Raw genomic sequence first — 18,954 nt, 5'->3', positions numbered from 1 at the left:
ACAAGAAAAAACATTGTCATGTCCCCAGTTACATACAAGCAAGACCAATATTTCAGTTCCATATAAAGTGACAACATGTTATAACAGGAATGTAAAAGAAATAATAGAAGGGAAACTTAAACACTTTACAGAAAGATCTGTAGTGCAAGGAATCACATGCATAATGTAAAGCCTCAGACATGACTATAGCAAATCCTGTAAATGGCCTTATATGACAGCATTTAAGATGACATTTACAAATTCAAGGCTTCATTTTACAATTTTATACATGCATCCTGTTACTTCAATGGAATTGGGAAAAGGTGATGCAAGCACTGACCAAATTAGTTTATGATTTCCATCGATATGCCAAAGGTGATTTAGTGCTGGTACACTGTACTGACGACGCCTTGCAGTCTAAATAGATAACCGTGGCATCATGACCCCTTCTGGATTGACTCGTCTCATTGAATCCATCAGTCGAAATCCTGATTAACAAACAGATCATGTCTTAGTACTACCAACTACAAAAAGACTGTATTGTAAACACTGTAATGCTTATGAGACAGATCTTCATTGCTTCAGGTAAGTATCCAGGTGCTGTACAGATTTACTGAGGAGAGAGAATCGTGTACAAACTGGTTCAAACAAGAACATAACTGCATAACAGTGATACGAACATGCCTAGTCATTTTTGATGCCTACATTATAATATCACATCATGGCTACACTGACACATGCTTTCTGGGTGTTTGGATATTCAAACAATATCAGCTTACTTTGAATGTGTATGCCTCTGGATCGTAGATGTCCCATCATCATTCTGCAGCCGGCATTTGGGTAATGACGCTGAATGTCCAGCACTTTTGCATCCAAGTCCTCATTCCCAATAGAAGAATACCTATCAGATTTTCTGCACATAATTTTTTTTTTTTTAGTATAACAGCAAGTCTCAACAAAACAATGTATTCTTGTTTTAGCTTTACTGAAGACACCAGAGAAAGTATGATATTTAAAATGCTGCTGTAATAGACAAAACCATTTCAATAAACTTGCTATTTAACATCAACTTTGTTATGTGTTATCAGAGAACAATTAGCTGCAAACAGCAATGAAACATTCAACTATGTACTATTTAAAGCACTAATGACCCTGCTGTCTACCAAGATGTGATAAGTAAGTAGACTGTGGAAAGCTGGTGGGTCTACTCTGTGTAAAAGGTTCCTACAGGTTCCAGTGCCCCCAGTCTCCGAGTTAACACACTCTAACAGCTAACACTGCGCCGGCTAAACGTGTCTCAACAACGAGATGGCGCCGATAGCTTTAGCCGTAGCTGCCCCACTTATTTTAGACATTCACAATAAAAAAGTAAGCGATAATATTTCAATATCAAACGTCATAATTAAGGTCAATATCTAAATAATGCTGTGTACAGACTCACACAGGTGTTAAATTACAGCATAAACTTACTTCAGACATTCCTTTCGACAATGCTGTCATCGATGCTAACATCTTGAAGAGCAATTATAATCCCAAGCATTTCAGAAACATCATCTAAACGACTCAAAACAGTATCTACAGGTAAATGATCCCTCTCTATCTGATCTCCTAAAATGAGCAGAATTGACTGAAGTTCACACCAGACCGCCATCTATGGGCTCAAAATGTGGTCATAAATATTTTGTACTTGTTAAAAAGATTTGTATGTGTAAAAAAGATTTGAATGTTTTAATAGAATTTGTGTGTGCGTAAAAAAGATTTGTATGTGTAAAAAAGATTTGTGTGTGGACTTAGCCCAAAAAAACCCTGCAAGTTACAAGTACGAATTTTGACCCTATTTTCCTTCCTTTCATCTGATTGGTCAATGTCATGTCAATCACAAATGTAACAATCCAATCAGAGAACAGATGGGTTTGGCTGTCGGAGGGGCGCTTTTTTGAACTGCAGGTCCTTGAAGGGTGATACAGTTTGAAGCTGGAGGATCTCTATATAAATATCCGATAGCAGTTAGGTCCCCTAACTTTCAGCAGCTGTTGAAAGGATAAAGTTGTGCTATATCAGTGGTTAGAAATACCATTATTACTTTAGGATTAGTTTAACACAAAGTCAGGGCTGACCCAGGACCATTGCTGTGAGTCACAGTGTGCAGCATAAAAGTCCATTCACATGGGACGCAGGATGTGCTGCTAATGCTAACTGCTAACTAAAAGCAAAGGATCCAGAATTTGTTTCGCTGGCTGCTGGGCTCTGTGGGTTTTTGCAGCAGCTCTACCTGTACTAGATGCACCTGCTCCTTGTCTTTTCTATCTCTGACTTTATGTCCTCTACAAGAGTTTCTGTTTTTTTTTTGCTGGTTCTTCAAATGTTCAATAAAAACATGTATGCTAATTCATAACGAAGAAAGCTTTGTAATGAAGACTGTCATTTCCAAAACACTGCCCGCCCCCACCCCGTGGTCCGCAGCGCTGTTGAAAAGGCTGGGGAAGTCCCTATATTAAACACGTAGACCGGTGACACAAAAATCACCAAACTCGGACGACCACAGACTGTTTTCCTTCGTGGTGATGAAGGAAAACGCTGGGTTGGCATGAAAACGGGCATTTATTCCCTTCAAAGACCTGCAGTTCAAAAAAGCGCCCCTCCGACAGCCAAACCCATCTGTTCTCTGATTGGATTGTTACATTTGTGATTGACATGACATTGACCAATCAGATGAAAGGAAGAAAAATAGGGTCAAAATTCGTACTTGTAACTTGCAGGGTTTTTTTGGGCTAAGTCCACACACAAATCTTTTTTACGCGCACACAAATCTTTTTTACGCGCACACAAATCTTTTTTACGCGCACACAAATCTTTTTTACGCGCACACAAATCTTTTTTACACATGCAAATCTTTTTTACGCACACACAAATATTTTTTACACATACAAATCTTTTTTACAAGTACAAAATATTTATGACCACATTTGGAGCCCATAGCCATCCTCCCCGACTTTTGACCTAGCACGTTTTTGCTACCTGTAGCAGCCGTCCGCGGAGCAGGTATCCAGGAAAACTAGTCGATAGTAAACGATCAGCCAATAGGTGCAAAGGCCACTCACACTGATTGACAGACAAAGTCATTCTGCTGAAAAGTCGCATTATGAAATAAATAGGCCATTGGGAAAAACGGGATTTTGAAATAAAGACTGACTTTGAAAAAAGGACATTTTGGAATAAAAATGGTTGGGAATAAATAAAATGCCTCAGGAATAATCTCTGTTATTGTGATAAATAATGACCATGAAATAATATTTCACAATAATAAGTAAATTTATATAGCAGAATGCAATATATTTCACAATAATGAGCTTTTTTTTCAAAATGTGTTCCATTTAGAGATGGCACGATACCACTTTTTTATGTCCGATACCGATTCCGATATCATAAATTTGGATATCTGCCGATACCGATATGAATCCGATATAGTGTTTTTTAATCAACAAAAATATCTTGCTGCATTTTGTATAAGTTCATACTCAAGTTTAAAACAACAACTACACTAAAGCTATTCTGTTATACCTATATGCAAAAAAAAATATTTCATAGTTCAGCAATACTGATCAATCTAATAAACTTCAACCTACACCATCCTCCTATTCTGGTATTTTAAAGAGTACTTAGCGTAAATATTAAGCAACCTAACTAATAGGGTTCCAACTCCCAGCAACAACAAAAATAAATAAATAAAAAATGGGGAACCACCCCTCACGCTCCACCTCATGATGCTTAATCGACGTAATCAACCTTAATTTGATGCAGTGTGAAAAAAAATGCACAGAAATCAATTATTTTTCAAGAAATATTAAATAGATTCAACATCTTTCTTCAACAAAATTGCAGACTGCACAGATGGTACCTTCCCAAAGGAAAAAGTACTATAGCTTACTAGGGTATATATATTAGACTTAATAGTCACTATATACAGTAATTGACTTCTATTCATTTTACATCAAATTAAAACTTTGGGTGTCAGATAATTATTTATTAAAAGCTAGACATTTTAAATGAGAATAAGAAAGAAAAGTATGTCTTTGTGCCCCCTTTTCCCTGTTAATGCCCTATCGGCCCCCCTGGCTAAACTTTGCTAGATCCGCCCCTGCACAGTTACCAGCCGTCAGCTACGAAGAAAAAGATCCTTGAGTAGAAAGTAATATTAAATAAATTCTAACAACAGCTTATCAAGCTTAAACGTGCTGCTGTTGTTCAGCCACTGGTTTCCTCTTTCTGGTGCAAAGTGGGCCAAAAACAAACCAGAGAGACGGACTCGCGACAGAAAAGCCGATCAGCTGATCATTAAGCGGTTTCATGATTGAAGTAGCAGCAAGAAGAGGCAGTCGTTTGTTAAGCTTAACGCAGGAATGCTTTACAAACATTTAGAGATGGACTTACACACTTGCTTTACTTCTCTCGGGGATAACTTTGTCGGAGATGAAATGCCGGGTTGCTAGTGAAGCTCCAAATGCTATCCAGACCACCGACAGGTCCCGCATGCCACAGCCGCTCTATCACGTGATGCATACTGCTCCGACGTGCTAACGTTCTGAGGTGAGTTACGGCGTGTTGCAAGTTTGTGAGGTGCTTTCGTGATATTTAATGGATTGGATTACATTTTTTATTTTTCTCCGATATCCGATCCAGTAATTTAGGACCGATACCGATACGTAATATCGGATCGGTCCATCTCTAGTTCCATTATTTCAAAATATCATTCTCACATTACATACAGTATCTGTGTCTTATTTATTCACATAGTTATTTATTTCATCGTGTCCTATTTATTTATTTAATTTTGAACACTTTGGAGTTCCATATACATCAGGTTTCATTTGAGATATTAACAGTTTAACTGCTTTTCATTTCTTTGAGCGATCTGGTCCTTAGTTGTTTAATTCCCTTTCTTCTTTTCTTTTGGGCTCATGGTCACGTTCCCTCTCATTACAGTAACAAAGGCATCGACCACCTGTCCTCCATGAAGAGGAAGAATGCGGTGCTGGTGTACGACCTCCTCCTGGAGATGCTGGATGCCAACACAGCCAGCAGCAGCAGTCAAACATCATCATCCTCGCCTGGCTCTGACACTTACTCTGAACAGCAACAGTTCCCCCCACCGCCATCTGACCTGCAGCCAGGCCTGGACCAGATGGCTACAGCTGCTGACAATACCACTGTGCCTCCAGCGGAAGTCCCGGTCCTGGACGGACATCTGCTCACCCTTCAGTCTACATCTCCATCACAGAATTTAGCGGGGTCTCACTTGGACAGCAACGAGTAAGTTCTGTTACTGCACTTAAAGCAGACGTGTTAAGTTTAGAAACAAAGAAAGGTGATGGAACAGAGGATAAGAAGGGAGGATAAACTGAAGGAAAAAGGAAAAAACAAAACAATGTAGGTAGAAGCTACTGGCAGGGGGATGGTGGATGAGTAGAAGACAAGAAAAAGGGAAGATAGGAGGCAAATGAGAAGAAAAGGAAGGTAGATGAGGAAAAAGGTAAAAGTCGAGAAAGAGATGAAGGAAGACAGAAAGGAAAAAAATGCAGCAATAAAGGAAAGAAGCACAGTAATGATGGACAGAAGGAAAAAGAAAAATGAAAGGCAAGTCAGCTTGACCCACAAGTGTTACACAAAAGCCTACAAGTTATAATAACAATATATATATATGTGTATATATATATATATATATATATATATATATATATGTATGTATATATATATATATATGTATATATATATATATATATATATATATGTATATATATATATATATATATATATGTGTATATATATATATATATATATATATATATCATCAAGTAAGTACAAAATAACATTACAGAACAGTTACAGAACAAGAAAATGTACAAAAAACATTGTCTGCATAGTTGTGGTAAAATACCCAGCCTCATTTCTTCATGTTTTGATTCCAAGGAGCTTGAGTTTCTTGTTATTTCTTAAATTTGTCTCAAGCAAAAGTTCTCCAGGTTTTCTGAAGGTCTTTCTTTGGCTGCTTCTTCTCTCATTTTCAATTCTGTCCTTGAACTTGACTATTCCAGAGCAATGTTTTTCTGGTTATTAACCCCAAAACACCAATGTGCACTTTTGTAACACTATCACTTTCATGTGGGTTAAAGTCACCCAGCTTTAGTTTTCTCGGGTTAAGCCACTTAGCACTATGAACCTATGAATCTGAGCATTAAAAGCTGTCCTTCTGATCCACTACTTTGCCCAAAGCATTTGCTTGTCTGCCTTGGAACCTGAACACAGTCATCCAGCATAATAAAATAAAACGTTATTGCACATAAACACTATTGCACAGGATGTCATCCATTGCAATGTACTCACCTTTGGATTGTTGTTTTAAAACACATATGAACTTGAGTGACATCCTCTTCTTAATCCTTAGGCTTTAATATAATGCCAGCCCAACTATAAAAGGTGTTATATCACGCTGAGGTCCGGACTGTGCAGGCCAGTCAAGCTCTTCCACACCAAACTCACTCATACATTTCTTTATGCTTTGTGCACTGGTGTGTAGGGGCCATCCCCAAACTGTTCCCACAAAGTTGGGACTAAGAAATTGTCCAGAATGTTTTGGTCTGCTGACGCATTAAAGGTTTCTTTCACTGGAACTAAAGACTGAAAAGCAACCCCACACCAAACTCGGCCATTGGATTGCCAGAGAACATGTGGCCACTGCTTTAGAGTCCAGTGTTGCTGTGCTTCACACCCTTGCATCTAAAACTTTGCATTGTGCTTCATGGTGTAAATGGTAATGGACTGATTCTTATATAGCGCTTTTCTACTCTCCCGGAGTACTCAGAGCGCTTAATACAACATGCCACATTCACCCATTCACACAAGCACTTTCTTCTATGATTTTAAGTGCTTATTAACTAACATTCACAATCTGATGGACGCATCGGAGAGCAGCTTAGGGTTAATATCTTGCCCAAGGATACTTAGCATGTAGTCTAGAGGGAACCAGCCATTAGATGACCCGCTCTGCCTCCTGAGCTACAGCCACCCTGGCGTGATGTCAGGCTGGGATGCAGCTGCTTGACGGGTGGAAACTCGTTCCATGAAGCTCTCTGTTTTTGAGCTAATATCATGGTCACGAGAAGTTTTGAGGTCTGTAGTGATCGACTCTACAGAAAGTTGGTGACCTCTGCAGTGACCTCTATGATTTTGCATGGTTGATCTGATATCCTCGTGTTGGTGTTGTTCCCAGATCATCATACTAAATGTTGTTCCAGGATCAACATTGCAAGTGACCAATCAGAATGTTGTGACGTCATACTTTTGCGACTTCGGGAAAAACCGGCGTAAAACAAAAAACTGTACTTAAGCTGCGTGAAACCGCCTCTGTCCGCCGATCAACGGACCCTGACCCTGACCCTAACCCTAACCGTAACCCTTTAATAAACAGTAAGCAGAATTGATATTGTCCTTGCAACATTGGAATTTCATAAATGCACGAATGGCTTGGCGCGCAAAGGAATAACGTCACAACAATGTGATTGGTCACTTGCAATGTTGAACCTGGAACAACATTTTCATGATGGTCTGGGAACAACACCAACACGAGGATATCAGATCATCCGATTTTGCATGGCTGCCTACCACAAATGGCTGAGTTGCTGTCATTCCCAATAGCTTCCTTTTTTTATTATTATTATTATTACACCACTAACAGTTGATTGTGGATTATTTAGTTGGGAGGAAATTTCACCATTGGAATTCACTGCGCTCCCGAGAACGACCCATTCTTTCACAAATGTTTGCAGAAACAGTCTGCATGCCCCTAAGCATGGTTTTATACACCTGTGGCCATGGAAGTAATTGGAACACCTAAATTCAGTGATTTTGAGTGGTGAGTGAATACTATTGGGAATATAGTGTATTTATATCCAAAGAGCAGTTGAAACTGTAAAAAATGCCAAAGATAAAACAGTGTGATAGGAATAAAATAGCATTTTTAAAACAAAAAGGTGATTCTCAAATGAGGAATAAAGTTGCTCATAACAACTATTGATTTTCAAGCTTGTTAGAACTGAACTTATACTTTCCATGTGTCTATTTCTATTTCCATTTTTTTGTAGCAAAAGTCTAAAAAAACGAGGGGTATCTCAAGACTTGTGCACAGTACTCAAACTTCCCAAAATGAACTTTGACTTTATTCCATGTCCAGAGTGCTTAAGAATAGCAAATCATTCCCTTCCTCTGGAAAATAACTGTAATAATTTCCCTCACAGTTACATTTCTGCGGAGCACCTGTCACTGGATAATAGGGATGCAGGTCCAGGTCCATCGGTGGAGCCAACAACCTACGTCATCCCTGATAGAGTTGTCACGGAAACAGCTTGAGAGTGACAGAACTGACTGAGGCTAAACCTTAGTGGATATTCATCACCCAAAGATTGGAAAAAAACAAACATAAAAAAACAAAACAGAAAGCGCTGTTGTGAGGTAAAGTTTCTCTTGTCAAGATTTTTGTAGTCTTTAAAAAAATTTTTGATCGAATGTATATTTTGTGTGCGTAAATATTTCTTGTGAATGTGCACTACCATCGCTGTTCATAAGGACATCACTGGCTGGCTGCCCGGCAGCCTGTGTGCGTTTTTTTTGATAAACAGTATTTGTATCTCTTTTTATCACCTTGATGTAACATCCAGAACAAGCCATCTACAAACCGTCTCCACTTACTCATAAGGGTGCACTTGGCCAACAAGTCAACGTTCATTTCTGTAAGATTTGTTAGTCGTACAAGGACGTAAAAGGACGCTGTTCTCTGTCACCCTATTGTGTTTTTTCTGCTTTTATTACTGTGCACTTTGGTGTTTTAATCTGTGCCTGTTTACGCAGGAATTTTCTACAGTCTTTGTACTTATCTGTTTGTGGATTCGATCAACAGTATGTGGCCTTTTACCAAAACGACTGTTAAACTTGTTCTCTGTTTCTCTGGTTAAACTAATGCTGAATTTATACAGTAAACAGTGGCACAGACCCCTTCTGCAAAGGCTACCAGCAAAATTTGAAAAAAGGAAAATTTCACAATTTAGTCATAGTAATACATCTAATCTGATATAATGAGCTTTAGCAACTTTTTCTCAGACTGTTAGATTTAGAATCGGAACAGCCTGACTGCCTTAAACAAGCCATACCTAAGCCATATGTTTGTACAAGCTAAAATGCACAAAATTAAATTACTTTACAACAACAGAAACTTAGTTTTTTATACTTGATTTCAGCACTTGAAGTTTATCACACTTGAAGCTACTGATCTTGGCTTTACTAATATGCTAATGGTAACACTGGTCACTGTGACATCACCCGATGGTTGGTGAGCCCCCATGATGAAGCCTTGAGTGAAGAGTTTTCATTGTTGTCCGTAACAAAGAAATTTGGAGATAAGAAAAGTCTAACTCGTTTTTAACTGTGAAAATGACATAAATATCTTAGATAATCCTCCTTTTTAAAAATGCCCAGAATTGTGAAAATTTACTACCTTTTTCATTATTAATTTTAAACTACTGCCTGAGCCCATAGTGTTTATTTAAGTCACAGAGTAAGCAGTTCTTGACAGATGTAAAGTCGTTGTGTAGCCAGGCAGATTGCCCCCTGCTGGTCATTAAAAATAATGTAGATGTGTATGGTACATGGGTGTTGGCTCCTCCTGTCAGAACCTGGGAGCTTTTCCTTCCCACTGTTGCCAACTGCTTGCCCATAGGGAGTCTTTGTATTGTTGTAGGTTTTAGGGTCTTTACAGTAGTATAAAGCACCTTCAGGGAACGGTTGTTGTCATTTGGCACTGTATAAATAAAGCTTAATTAAATGACTTAGCACTGTATGTCAGCAGTGTAACAGTAAGACACCAAAAAAAAGAGAAATGTGTTTGTTGCATGTTGCAGATTTATCCATGTTCTTAGCTGTAACTTCTCATGTAGACAAATTGAGCTTTGGCATCAGTCCAGAATCGCTCTGTTTTCAAGGTTGAGAAACTGTTGGCTGTTGATATTTTCCTTTAAAACTATTCAGCTTCTTGTACATATAAACCCTTAAGGGCTCATTTGTGTGTCTTCTTTGCTTTATGATCTCATTAACCACATAAGACTTGAGAGAACAGCCTGTTACTTGGAACATCAAAACTGCAAACAGCTTATTTTCCGTCACACAAAGCAAACTAAAAGGAAATAGATGCACCATGTACTCATTCCCAAGTCATAAAATGTGCCACTTGTGTGCCAGTGTAAATTTAACCTTAGTGCCAGATTATTTAACCACTGTTAATAGACCAATATATGTTTACTCTGCTTTATTTCCTGATGTTTGTGGATTGTGCGCACATGAACACACACCCAAATCTGATGCTGAAGCTGTTTCTGTTGGCAGTCTGTGCACGCCGCACACACTCGTGTCAGATCTTGTGGATTTTTTTCACCTGTCTTTTCTGTGAACTCACAACCAGCAGCAGCAGCACATCGTGGCAAACATGGTTTATTGTCAGTTCAAAATTACAAACAGTACATCCCATAAATAAGAGATCACAAAATAAATCAAACTTTACACACCTTTTGTTGTTTCTGTTCTGTGAGGCTTTTGTGCCGAGGCTGAAATTATCTACAGTTTTGAATTGCTCATAGAATCTTCTTTATAACATTTATCAGTAACTTTAACAGTAAATTACACACATTTAATGATCTTTGATTGTGCATGGACACAGCTACATTCACCTCTCAAACGATTTCTTACATTCAAGTTCAACTCAAATTGTGCCGTGTGGCTCTTGAGACGCGCTGTTCATCTGCACTGGAACAAAAAACAATTCAGAAAAATCTCATGTGTACGTAATAACGGGTGATCGTTGCAGACTTTCGTGTCATTGGTCGAGTTGGATAGCCCTGCTCAAGTTTAAAACCTCAAAAAAAAAAGCTGTACAATTTATGATAAATACAGCTCAAAATAAATATAAAATACCCTTTCATAATACATGGGTGAGGTTACATAAAACAAAAAGTCACATATAGGGCCAAAACCACAGTCAACTACCAGGTCTGTAGATGAATTGTGTTTTTAGCCTTTGGGGGTTGTTGTTGTTGTAAAGCTGCACATCGACTTTGTGAGGAAACTGTCATGAGCAAATTTGACAATAATATTTACCCACTCCCTAATATTTTAGAAGTAAAAATGGCAGTTACCTTTGGAAGAGAATTTGTTCCTACAGCTGTTAGATTTTTATATTCATTTATATTGTTTAATATAACAATTTTAATTATCTGTCTGAGCTACGGGACACCTGAGAGGATGAATTAAGTATATATGCATTGCTGGCTAGCCCACCAACTACCTGTGAACCTACAGCTCGTTCTTTTAGGCAAAAAGTGCCAAACAGCAGGTGAACAAAGTTAGCTGCTAGCCGGCTAATGTGCAACTTTGGAAACAGCAACCACAGCTGCATCAAGGTGACTCTTAGGTTGAGTGATCGGCTAAAATATCACACGTATATCATAGGAAAATATTCATCACACTGACTCTTAAAAGTTTGTTTATCACATTTTCAATATATCAACTTAAGAGTTTTTAAATTACAACCCAGCTAAATAGCACAGTTGAAAGCAACAATTTACCCTTTTTTTCTCAGTAGTTTTCCATTATATACAAGATTCATTTATAACATTAAAAGAACATTATGAGTTAAAAGAATGGTTGTTCTGTTGGATACACAAAGGCATGTCTGCTAAGGAGTCACTGCCATTATTTACAAGAAAAAAACTCTTACAATTCCTATTTTAAATATTTCAAAACCCAAATAAGAAAAAGAACACGTGTCTTTTCCTTTCTGTACAAAATGTGCTTTTAACAACTGCCCCCGAACCTAAAGAAACCCCCTAAACAAACAAAATCGGTACAAATAGCTGCAGTGGTAGAAAATGGCTGGTGTACTCCTCACATTTCTTCAGTTGCTTTGGTAATAACCGCCCTCGAATCCCTCATACCGCACTATACAAAATAGAAGATATCAAAATAAATCGTGGAGCCTTTTTTCCTTTTGCACCGTCTGAATCTGAAAAGTGTGAAATTGTTTCAGCGGGGAAATCAGCTGGCAAATCTACAATCTAAAAATCACAACTTAAACACAGCAGTAATATGGCTTCTTGTTAAGGAGCATAAATAAATAAATAATTTAGTACAGCAATAAAGTTTAGAGTGAAGAACACATGATTCCTTCAGACATGAAGAACTGTGCTTCATTTTTGTATGGGAGGGAGCAGGTACATGACCCGTCACATTGTTAACGGTGTCTATTTGGGATTTTTACCTCCACTATATGGCTGTTTTTGTTTTTTTTCTACTATCCCTTTATAAGGAGAACATGGACACAAAGTGTGGCAGTGATCATGTGGGTGGGGGGCCGTTGGTGTAGTGCAGCATGGGGTAGAAAGATCGGGCAAAGTTGTTGGTCAGTGTACAGCTGTAGTTCTCTTCAGAGAGAGGCACCAGGCAGGCCAGAACCAGGAGCATGAAGAAGAGCAGGTGCAAGGGGAAAGCAGCTCGCAGAACCCGGTAGAAGAGGGGTCGCTGTGGGGAAGAGTCCTGTCTCTCCTCCCTGCAAGTGGATAAATGTTGAGAGAGTAAAGAGATGTTTATGTTGTTCACCAAACAGAACAAAAGTCAAAAACAACATCTTTATTTTTGTATTCTCAAATCTGCAATATAAACAGCCGTTTTGCACTTTGAGATCTAAGATTGTAGTTTTTTGTTTTTTTTTTAGAATAGAGACTGATTTAAGGTTCATTTAACTCTGACTCTAATTAAATAAAAAGGTACCTTTTGGTTGCTGATTGTCTGACCGGAGCTGCCTGCAGACCAGCCTCCTCCTGAATCAAAGAAAAAAGCACATGTGTTTATCACTTGGACAGCGGCTGACAACACTACACAATGGTAGAATGGTGTGTAACAAGAAAGTGAATTTTGCAGAAAATAGAGATTTTTGATAGGAAACTGGTCTCGAAGCACACTGGGAGAGATATCTGTGCAGGAAGTGTGACTTTATCGCGGTGGAAGCAAAACAGTGAAGGTAAGACAAAATTCATGACAATTTTTTCCAAAGATCTTTTGCTGCTGGTTCAGTGACTTTTGGTCAGGGAGTTTTGGAATCTGAGAGATGTCGGCTTTCAGCACCCAACAGCATGTTCGTGTATGTTTGCGCTTTGTGTTTGGTTCAGTGGTTGTTGAAATGGTTTTGTGAGCTTTTAGCTGAGATTGTGACGTTTCTGTGGATACCACACATGTCTATATTTAAATAACAGATCTCACAGTACATCCCATTAAACCAGATCTTCTCCTTCTTGCCTCTGGTATGGGGGGCACTGGGGGTCAACACATTAATTGTTTATTGCTTAATTACTTTGTGTAGTATGAATGGCCATAAGGGAGGTTTTTATCAATAGGAACAGCTGTAAAACTTATGAAAATGCAGTAAAAAGTTCAACATTTATGCTTGTGTTTGTTGTGGTGAGCAGCACATAAAACTAGTTATTCTAAATGGCTTCAAGCGCACATTCAGATCTGAGAGACTCATTTAGACACTGATCCATGGCTCTGTGTTACAAGCACACATTTCAGCTTCTCTGCTTTTCAAGGACACTTTATATATAGTCTTTTTTATGTAATATACAGTACTGAACTGTAACTTTAGTCTTTTTCTAGGCAGCTTTTTTTTTACAGATTTACTACCACTGGGGAAACAAGGACAAGTTTGAAACCTTTTGTCCTGCACAACCGAAAATTGCTGAAAATTAAAACGGGTATGACTTTATCCAGCTCCTAGTTTAGTTATTATAAATTCTGCACTCTGCTTTGTAGACTCCCATATCATTGAAATGCAGCCAGATGCTGCTCAGTTTATGTTTTCACTCCTTTCTTTGCGTTTTCCCAACTCGCTTGCATTTAAATCGGGCTCCCAGTCTCGCTGTGTACCTGGCCTGTACCACTGCACTTGCTGTCCCAAATACCGATGGGCCACTGATAACTGACATATGAAATTATCCCACAGGGTCTATTGTTTGACACCCCTGCTTTAAAACTCCAAGACATCTTTGGTGAAGACCCCAACCCTAACTAAACCTAAAAGCTAGGCAATCAGAATATGTTTAGAAAAAAACCCTCCAAAAAACCCAGATAGCAATTTTTGACTTTCTCCCCAATAAGTCTGTTTCAGAGGGTTAAATGTATTATGGTCTCATATAAATGTTAAAGAAAAAACAGGTTCCAGTTTGAATATTGTGTTCCCTGGAAGTTGTATGTTCAGGAGTGATCCTGAACATACAACAAAATGACCTTCAGTAGGCTCTGTGCTCTTTGCTCACTGCCCAGCACTGTGGAGTCCAACTGGCATTTAAATGGTATTGGTAAGGAGTAACGCCACTCCCGAGATCAATTTAATTTATTTATATGGTGCCAAATCCCAACAAGAAATGCCACAAGGTATCTGTGATTGTAGGGTAAGACCCTACAATCAGATGACCCCTATGACCAATAAAGTAGGAAGGAAAAACTCCCTTTTAACAGGAAGAAAGCTCTGGCAGAGCCAGGCTCAGGGAGGGGCGGGGCCATCTGCCCTGAGCAGTTTGGAGTGAAGGAAGAAAGACAGGACAATAAACACACTGTGGAGGAGATCGATATCTAATTAATGCTTGCCAGTACAAGTTTCTGGAATTCTGCTAGAGGGAAATATGCCATTCCTCCAAAAGATATTCCACCCTCGAGGAAAATCAGGATTTGCTTTGCTTGTTAGCAAGTTAGCATTAATCACAAGCAAAACAGAGCAATACTTGTTTTTGTTTATTGTGACCAGCGTGCCTAATGAGTCACAAATACACAACAGTGACTGTGCAGTTTACAAGTTTTACAGTTTTACTACTGTTTACTCTCATTGTAAAGTCAGGGTTTGTTGGGCTGTTCTGACTTTCCGAGCTGGAAGTCCGAGTTGATGGGAATCCCAGATGAAAATTCTAATTGGGAACTGGGAAATGTGGACTTAATGTGTAACACATCACAAGACTTTTGCCTCAAATGTACTTTGAGATGAAATCAAACATCCACACTACCAGCATGCCAGGTGAATGTGTGCATGTTATCAGTGTAGCTAAAAATTGCTCAGTCTAAACACTTGAGTAAATTTACTATTTTAATATTTTGCATTAATAAGAATGTTAAACCTAACATGTATAAAAAGCATGTCAAGCTTATTAAACACAGTAACACATTTTGTGTTACGAGTAACATTTTCAGAACAGATTAAAAATAGAAAAAAGTAACTCTGTGTGTGGCTGTGTCCGCGGCACCCCTGCTGGCCAAATTACCAAAATGTTCCTGTGTACCAAATGTACTCTAGACAGGTTCAAATGTGGAGAGTATGCAGTGAAAAATACAGTTATTAATATGGTGGATGTTCAGTGGATGAATTTTACTTTTATTTATTTAACACATCACACTGCTAAAATGATCATATTCTGAAATACATGTTCAATTTTACTCTATTTTAATGCAGCTTCTGAACAGTCTAAATTAAAGGTAAAACACCAAGGTGTACCTGTTGCAGAAGCGGTGAGCTGAGCTTTCCCAGACCAATGCTTTCTACTTCAGAACTGGTGGAGCAGGTTTCCTGAGACAGTGAGACAAGACTCATCAAACCAGCTCTAAGTCACGAGTTCAGAGCGTTGACAGATGATCGGCTTTGAGGAATGTTGAGCAGCAAACGGCTGCACATTTTTGCATTTCCCCCAGATTTGTGTTTGAACAGATGTGAGTACAGAGTTCAGTGAGGGCAAAACTCACGTTTAAAGGCACTGCTATTAGAGCATGCACTTTTCAATTCAATTTCGCCAAATCACAACAACAGTCACCTCAGGCGCTTTATATTGTAAGGTAGACCCAATAATACATAAATGACTTATATATATTTGAATGATTGACCCTTGAATGGTGGTTTGTTTTCTCCCTTGCTCCTTGCAAGTACATGCCAGAAATTCCCACTCTACAGCTGGACTGCTGTGCACCAAAATATGATCTGAATTACACTCAAAAATAATTTAATGGAAGTGGATCAACTCAACACCGGCTCTTTTTCCTGCATGAATCGTTCTAAATTACAGTCTTTTTCTGGGAAACATCTTGGAGGGGATCATTTAGAAGCTGCAGACCCATAAAGTGCTATCCTCATAGCTGAGTTTAAAAGCTGCAACAATGAGCTAGAAGGCAGAAAAATCTGCAGGTGCACCTTCGGATCATAGTTTTATTTACAGCCAGCAAAGGGTTTTCAACTAAGTATTAGATATGGACATTTATTTTCAGGCATTTAATTTGTCAGATTACTTTTAAACCGCTGAAATGAAGGGATTGTGTTAAAAATGCTTTAGTTCCTCACATTTTAATCTTTTTGTTCAACCCACCGAATTAAAGCTGAAAGTTTGCACTTCAGACTTTATTGTTGAGTTGTTTCATTTAAAACTGCATCAAATTTAATTATTGTACAGCGCCAATATTACAAAAAGCTTGTCTCTGTCCAAATATTTATGGGCCTAACTGTATTTGACTTTTAACATTTAACAATGTTCACAAACAGAAAAACTGATTTTTTTTATGGTTTTTGCACAGCCACATAAACTATAGCTCTATATCAAGTTACATTGTGGGCCACATACAGCTGGACAAGTGAAAGAAAATCTTTCATTGTCCTTGTTTCTATGGTAATGGGAGGTTTAACCAATAGGAAAAGGAAAAGTAGTGAAATTTATAACAATACAGGTAAAATGTCAAACTCTCTGCAGTCCTTCATGTGTCTGTGGGTCCAATTGGATTCTTTGCCAGGCCATTTCTGGTCTTTAGGACTTTTATTTGACACCGCTGCTTTATATCATGACAGAGATTTTGAGAGGAAGATGGACCTACCAGTGTTCCCTGCAGTGTACGCAGGTCTGCAGCCACCTGCCGTAGCAGGAGATGCAGCTTGTTGCTGATGACGTGGACCTTCTCTTTGGCCTCTACACTGTCCTCTCCAGTGGCCTCCAGGAGAAGTTGGGAGGAGATTGCCTGCAGTGATGAAACCCGCCGTTGCCGGCCACGCAGCTCCTCCTGCAGAGCCTGCAGCAGGTGGCGACAGAGAGGGCAGTATTAAGACATCAGCTGAGACTCCACAGGCTCTGTGTTACTTACACCAATCACTGCAGCTTTCCATAAAACATTCAAGTATATTTAACCTATTATGCCAATCAGGAAGAATGTCATGTTTTGACAACGTGTGAGTAGATGAATAGGTGTCTCCTGTATAAAACAAGGATGAAATTGCAGCAACCATATCTACAAATTTTAGTGAATATTTGTCAGATCCAGACTATTAGAGTCAACATGATGTTAGTGCAAAAATAAGGCAAGACTAAAAAGACTATAGTTTGTCTCACTGTGAGCGTGTCTCTGTGCTGCAGGAGTGCAGAGTGCGAGCGGTCGTTGACGTTCACTGTGCGGAGTTTGTCCTCAGCCTGAGCGAGCCACAGCAGCAGCGAGTGTAGCGTCTCGTGAAATTCCTGAATAAGAGGAGAGCAATTCAGGTCAAATCACATTTTGTGAATCACTCCTACTATTTTGAACTCTATGGGGTAAACGTTCAGGAGGTGTCTCCATGTCTGACCTGACACTGCATGACAGCAGAGTGCAGGCTCCTCTCCCAGCTCTCCAGGCCGCTGCAGGCCTGAGTCCAGCTGTGATTGGCTGAGTCCAGGGCCTCCTGCTGCTCGTGCAGCTCGGTGCTGTCGCCGCGCAGGAAGTGACGGCTGCTCAGGTTGATGGAGATCATCAGACACTTGTAGCTGTTGAAAATCTTCTGCATCTCCTTAGCAGAAACCCCCCCCCCAAAACATTAATTTTAGACAAACGACAGATGAAGTGTTCCAAAATCTACTGTGCTGACATTCCTTTCATTCGACTTTGATTATTCTGCATTGTGACTTGTATTTCCCCAAACGGTTGTTAATCAGAAGAAAAAGTTAAGTTGGGTGGAGTGAGCACAAGGAAAGGCTGCATGCAGTTTTATTTGATATAATCCTGCTAAAATTGGAGTTAAATTATACAAAATAAATGAACATCCTCCAGCCCATTCTCTTCAGTAGGACAAATGACATGACAACTCATCTACTTTCAGTCTTCACACGTTATTTCCAGTCTTGTCAATGTCATTTAAAATGGAAGATTTTTTTTAACATCTAAATCAGGAAAAAAAACAAAACAAAGAGCAGAGCTCTCACCATGCAACTGCTGGAATCCTAATTTCTCACCAAAAACAGCTCTTTTTGTTAACACATCTATAAGATTTTTCCTCTAATCTTGTCTTTATCCACGCTGAATAAATTAACACTTCTTTAAAAGATAATTGACAATAAGTTCATCATGAAAAAACATAAATCTTTAACATGTTATATATTCAATAATATTAGCTTATAATCCAATAAAATTGAAGTTAGCACAGGAAAAATCAAATATTACCTGATTTATTTATTTATTTTTTTAATAAGGAAGAGGAGAGCAGGAGGAGAAACAATGTCACTTTAGATGTGGTTTGATCTGAAGTATATAGTCTACTCAATCTAATCAGCAGCAAGTCAGTTAGACTTTTGGGATATGATCTGGGCAGTTAAGTAGCAGAGGAGGTTGTTAATCAGTTTCAGCTACTTTGGTGTTAATGAAATTTAAAAAAGGTGCACTCTGATCTTTTCGGACTGTTTTTTCAGTAGTTTTGAATTTGGCTAAGGTGAGCGTCATTGCTGTTAGCATCAGGAGATACCTGGACCTTACAGAGGTTACACAGGTAGTCCAACTCCTCTATGATGGCACATCAATACGTGAGATTGCCAGAAGGTTTGCTGTGTCTCCCATCACAGTCTC

The 18,954-nt window shown here is 38.9% G+C and overlaps 2 protein-coding genes across 6 annotated transcripts in view; one reads left to right on the top strand and one right to left on the bottom strand.

Moving 5' to 3' along the window:
- esr2b (estrogen receptor 2b) overlaps positions 1-10,581 on the top strand; it is a 72,749-nt gene extending 62,168 nt beyond the window's left edge. For all 4 annotated transcript variants that reach the window (XM_085343075.1, XM_085343073.1, XM_085343076.1 and 1 more), the window contains exons 9-10: positions 4,963-5,289; positions 8,271-10,581. In XM_085343075.1, the coding sequence (XP_085199201.1) occupies positions 4,963-5,289; positions 8,271-8,382 (439 nt within the window). In that variant the 3' untranslated portion in view covers positions 8,383-10,581. The remainder of the gene's footprint in view (positions 1-4,962; positions 5,290-8,270) is intronic.
- A 1,033-nt stretch (positions 10,582-11,614) lies between these two features.
- Positions 11,615-18,954, bottom strand: part of LOC146611609 (nesprin-2-like) — a 53,581-nt gene continuing 46,241 nt past the window's right edge. The window contains exons 45-50 of one of the 2 annotated variants that reach the window (XM_085343072.1): positions 17,705-17,905; positions 17,478-17,600; positions 16,969-17,160; positions 15,611-15,682; positions 12,844-12,893; positions 11,615-12,622 (exon numbers count right to left, since the gene is read on the bottom strand). In XM_085343072.1, the coding sequence (XP_085199198.1) occupies positions 12,412-12,622; positions 12,844-12,893; positions 15,611-15,682; positions 16,969-17,160; positions 17,478-17,600; positions 17,705-17,905 (849 nt within the window). In that variant the 3' untranslated portion in view covers positions 11,615-12,411. The remainder of the gene's footprint in view (positions 12,623-12,843; positions 12,894-15,610; positions 15,683-16,968; positions 17,161-17,477; positions 17,601-17,704; positions 17,906-18,954) is intronic. The other variant, XM_085343071.1, reaches the window with a different exon arrangement.

This window comes from Diplotaxodon limnothrissa, linkage group LG19 (genome assembly GCF_057381915.1).
Source record: "Diplotaxodon limnothrissa isolate DT_005_m linkage group LG19, D_limnothrissa_male_GT1.1, whole genome shotgun sequence".
Lineage (NCBI taxonomy): Eukaryota > Metazoa > Chordata > Actinopteri > Cichliformes > Cichlidae > Diplotaxodon > Diplotaxodon limnothrissa.
Note: the sequence above shows the minus strand (reverse complement) of the source record. Positions and strands in the feature narration are given on the sequence as shown.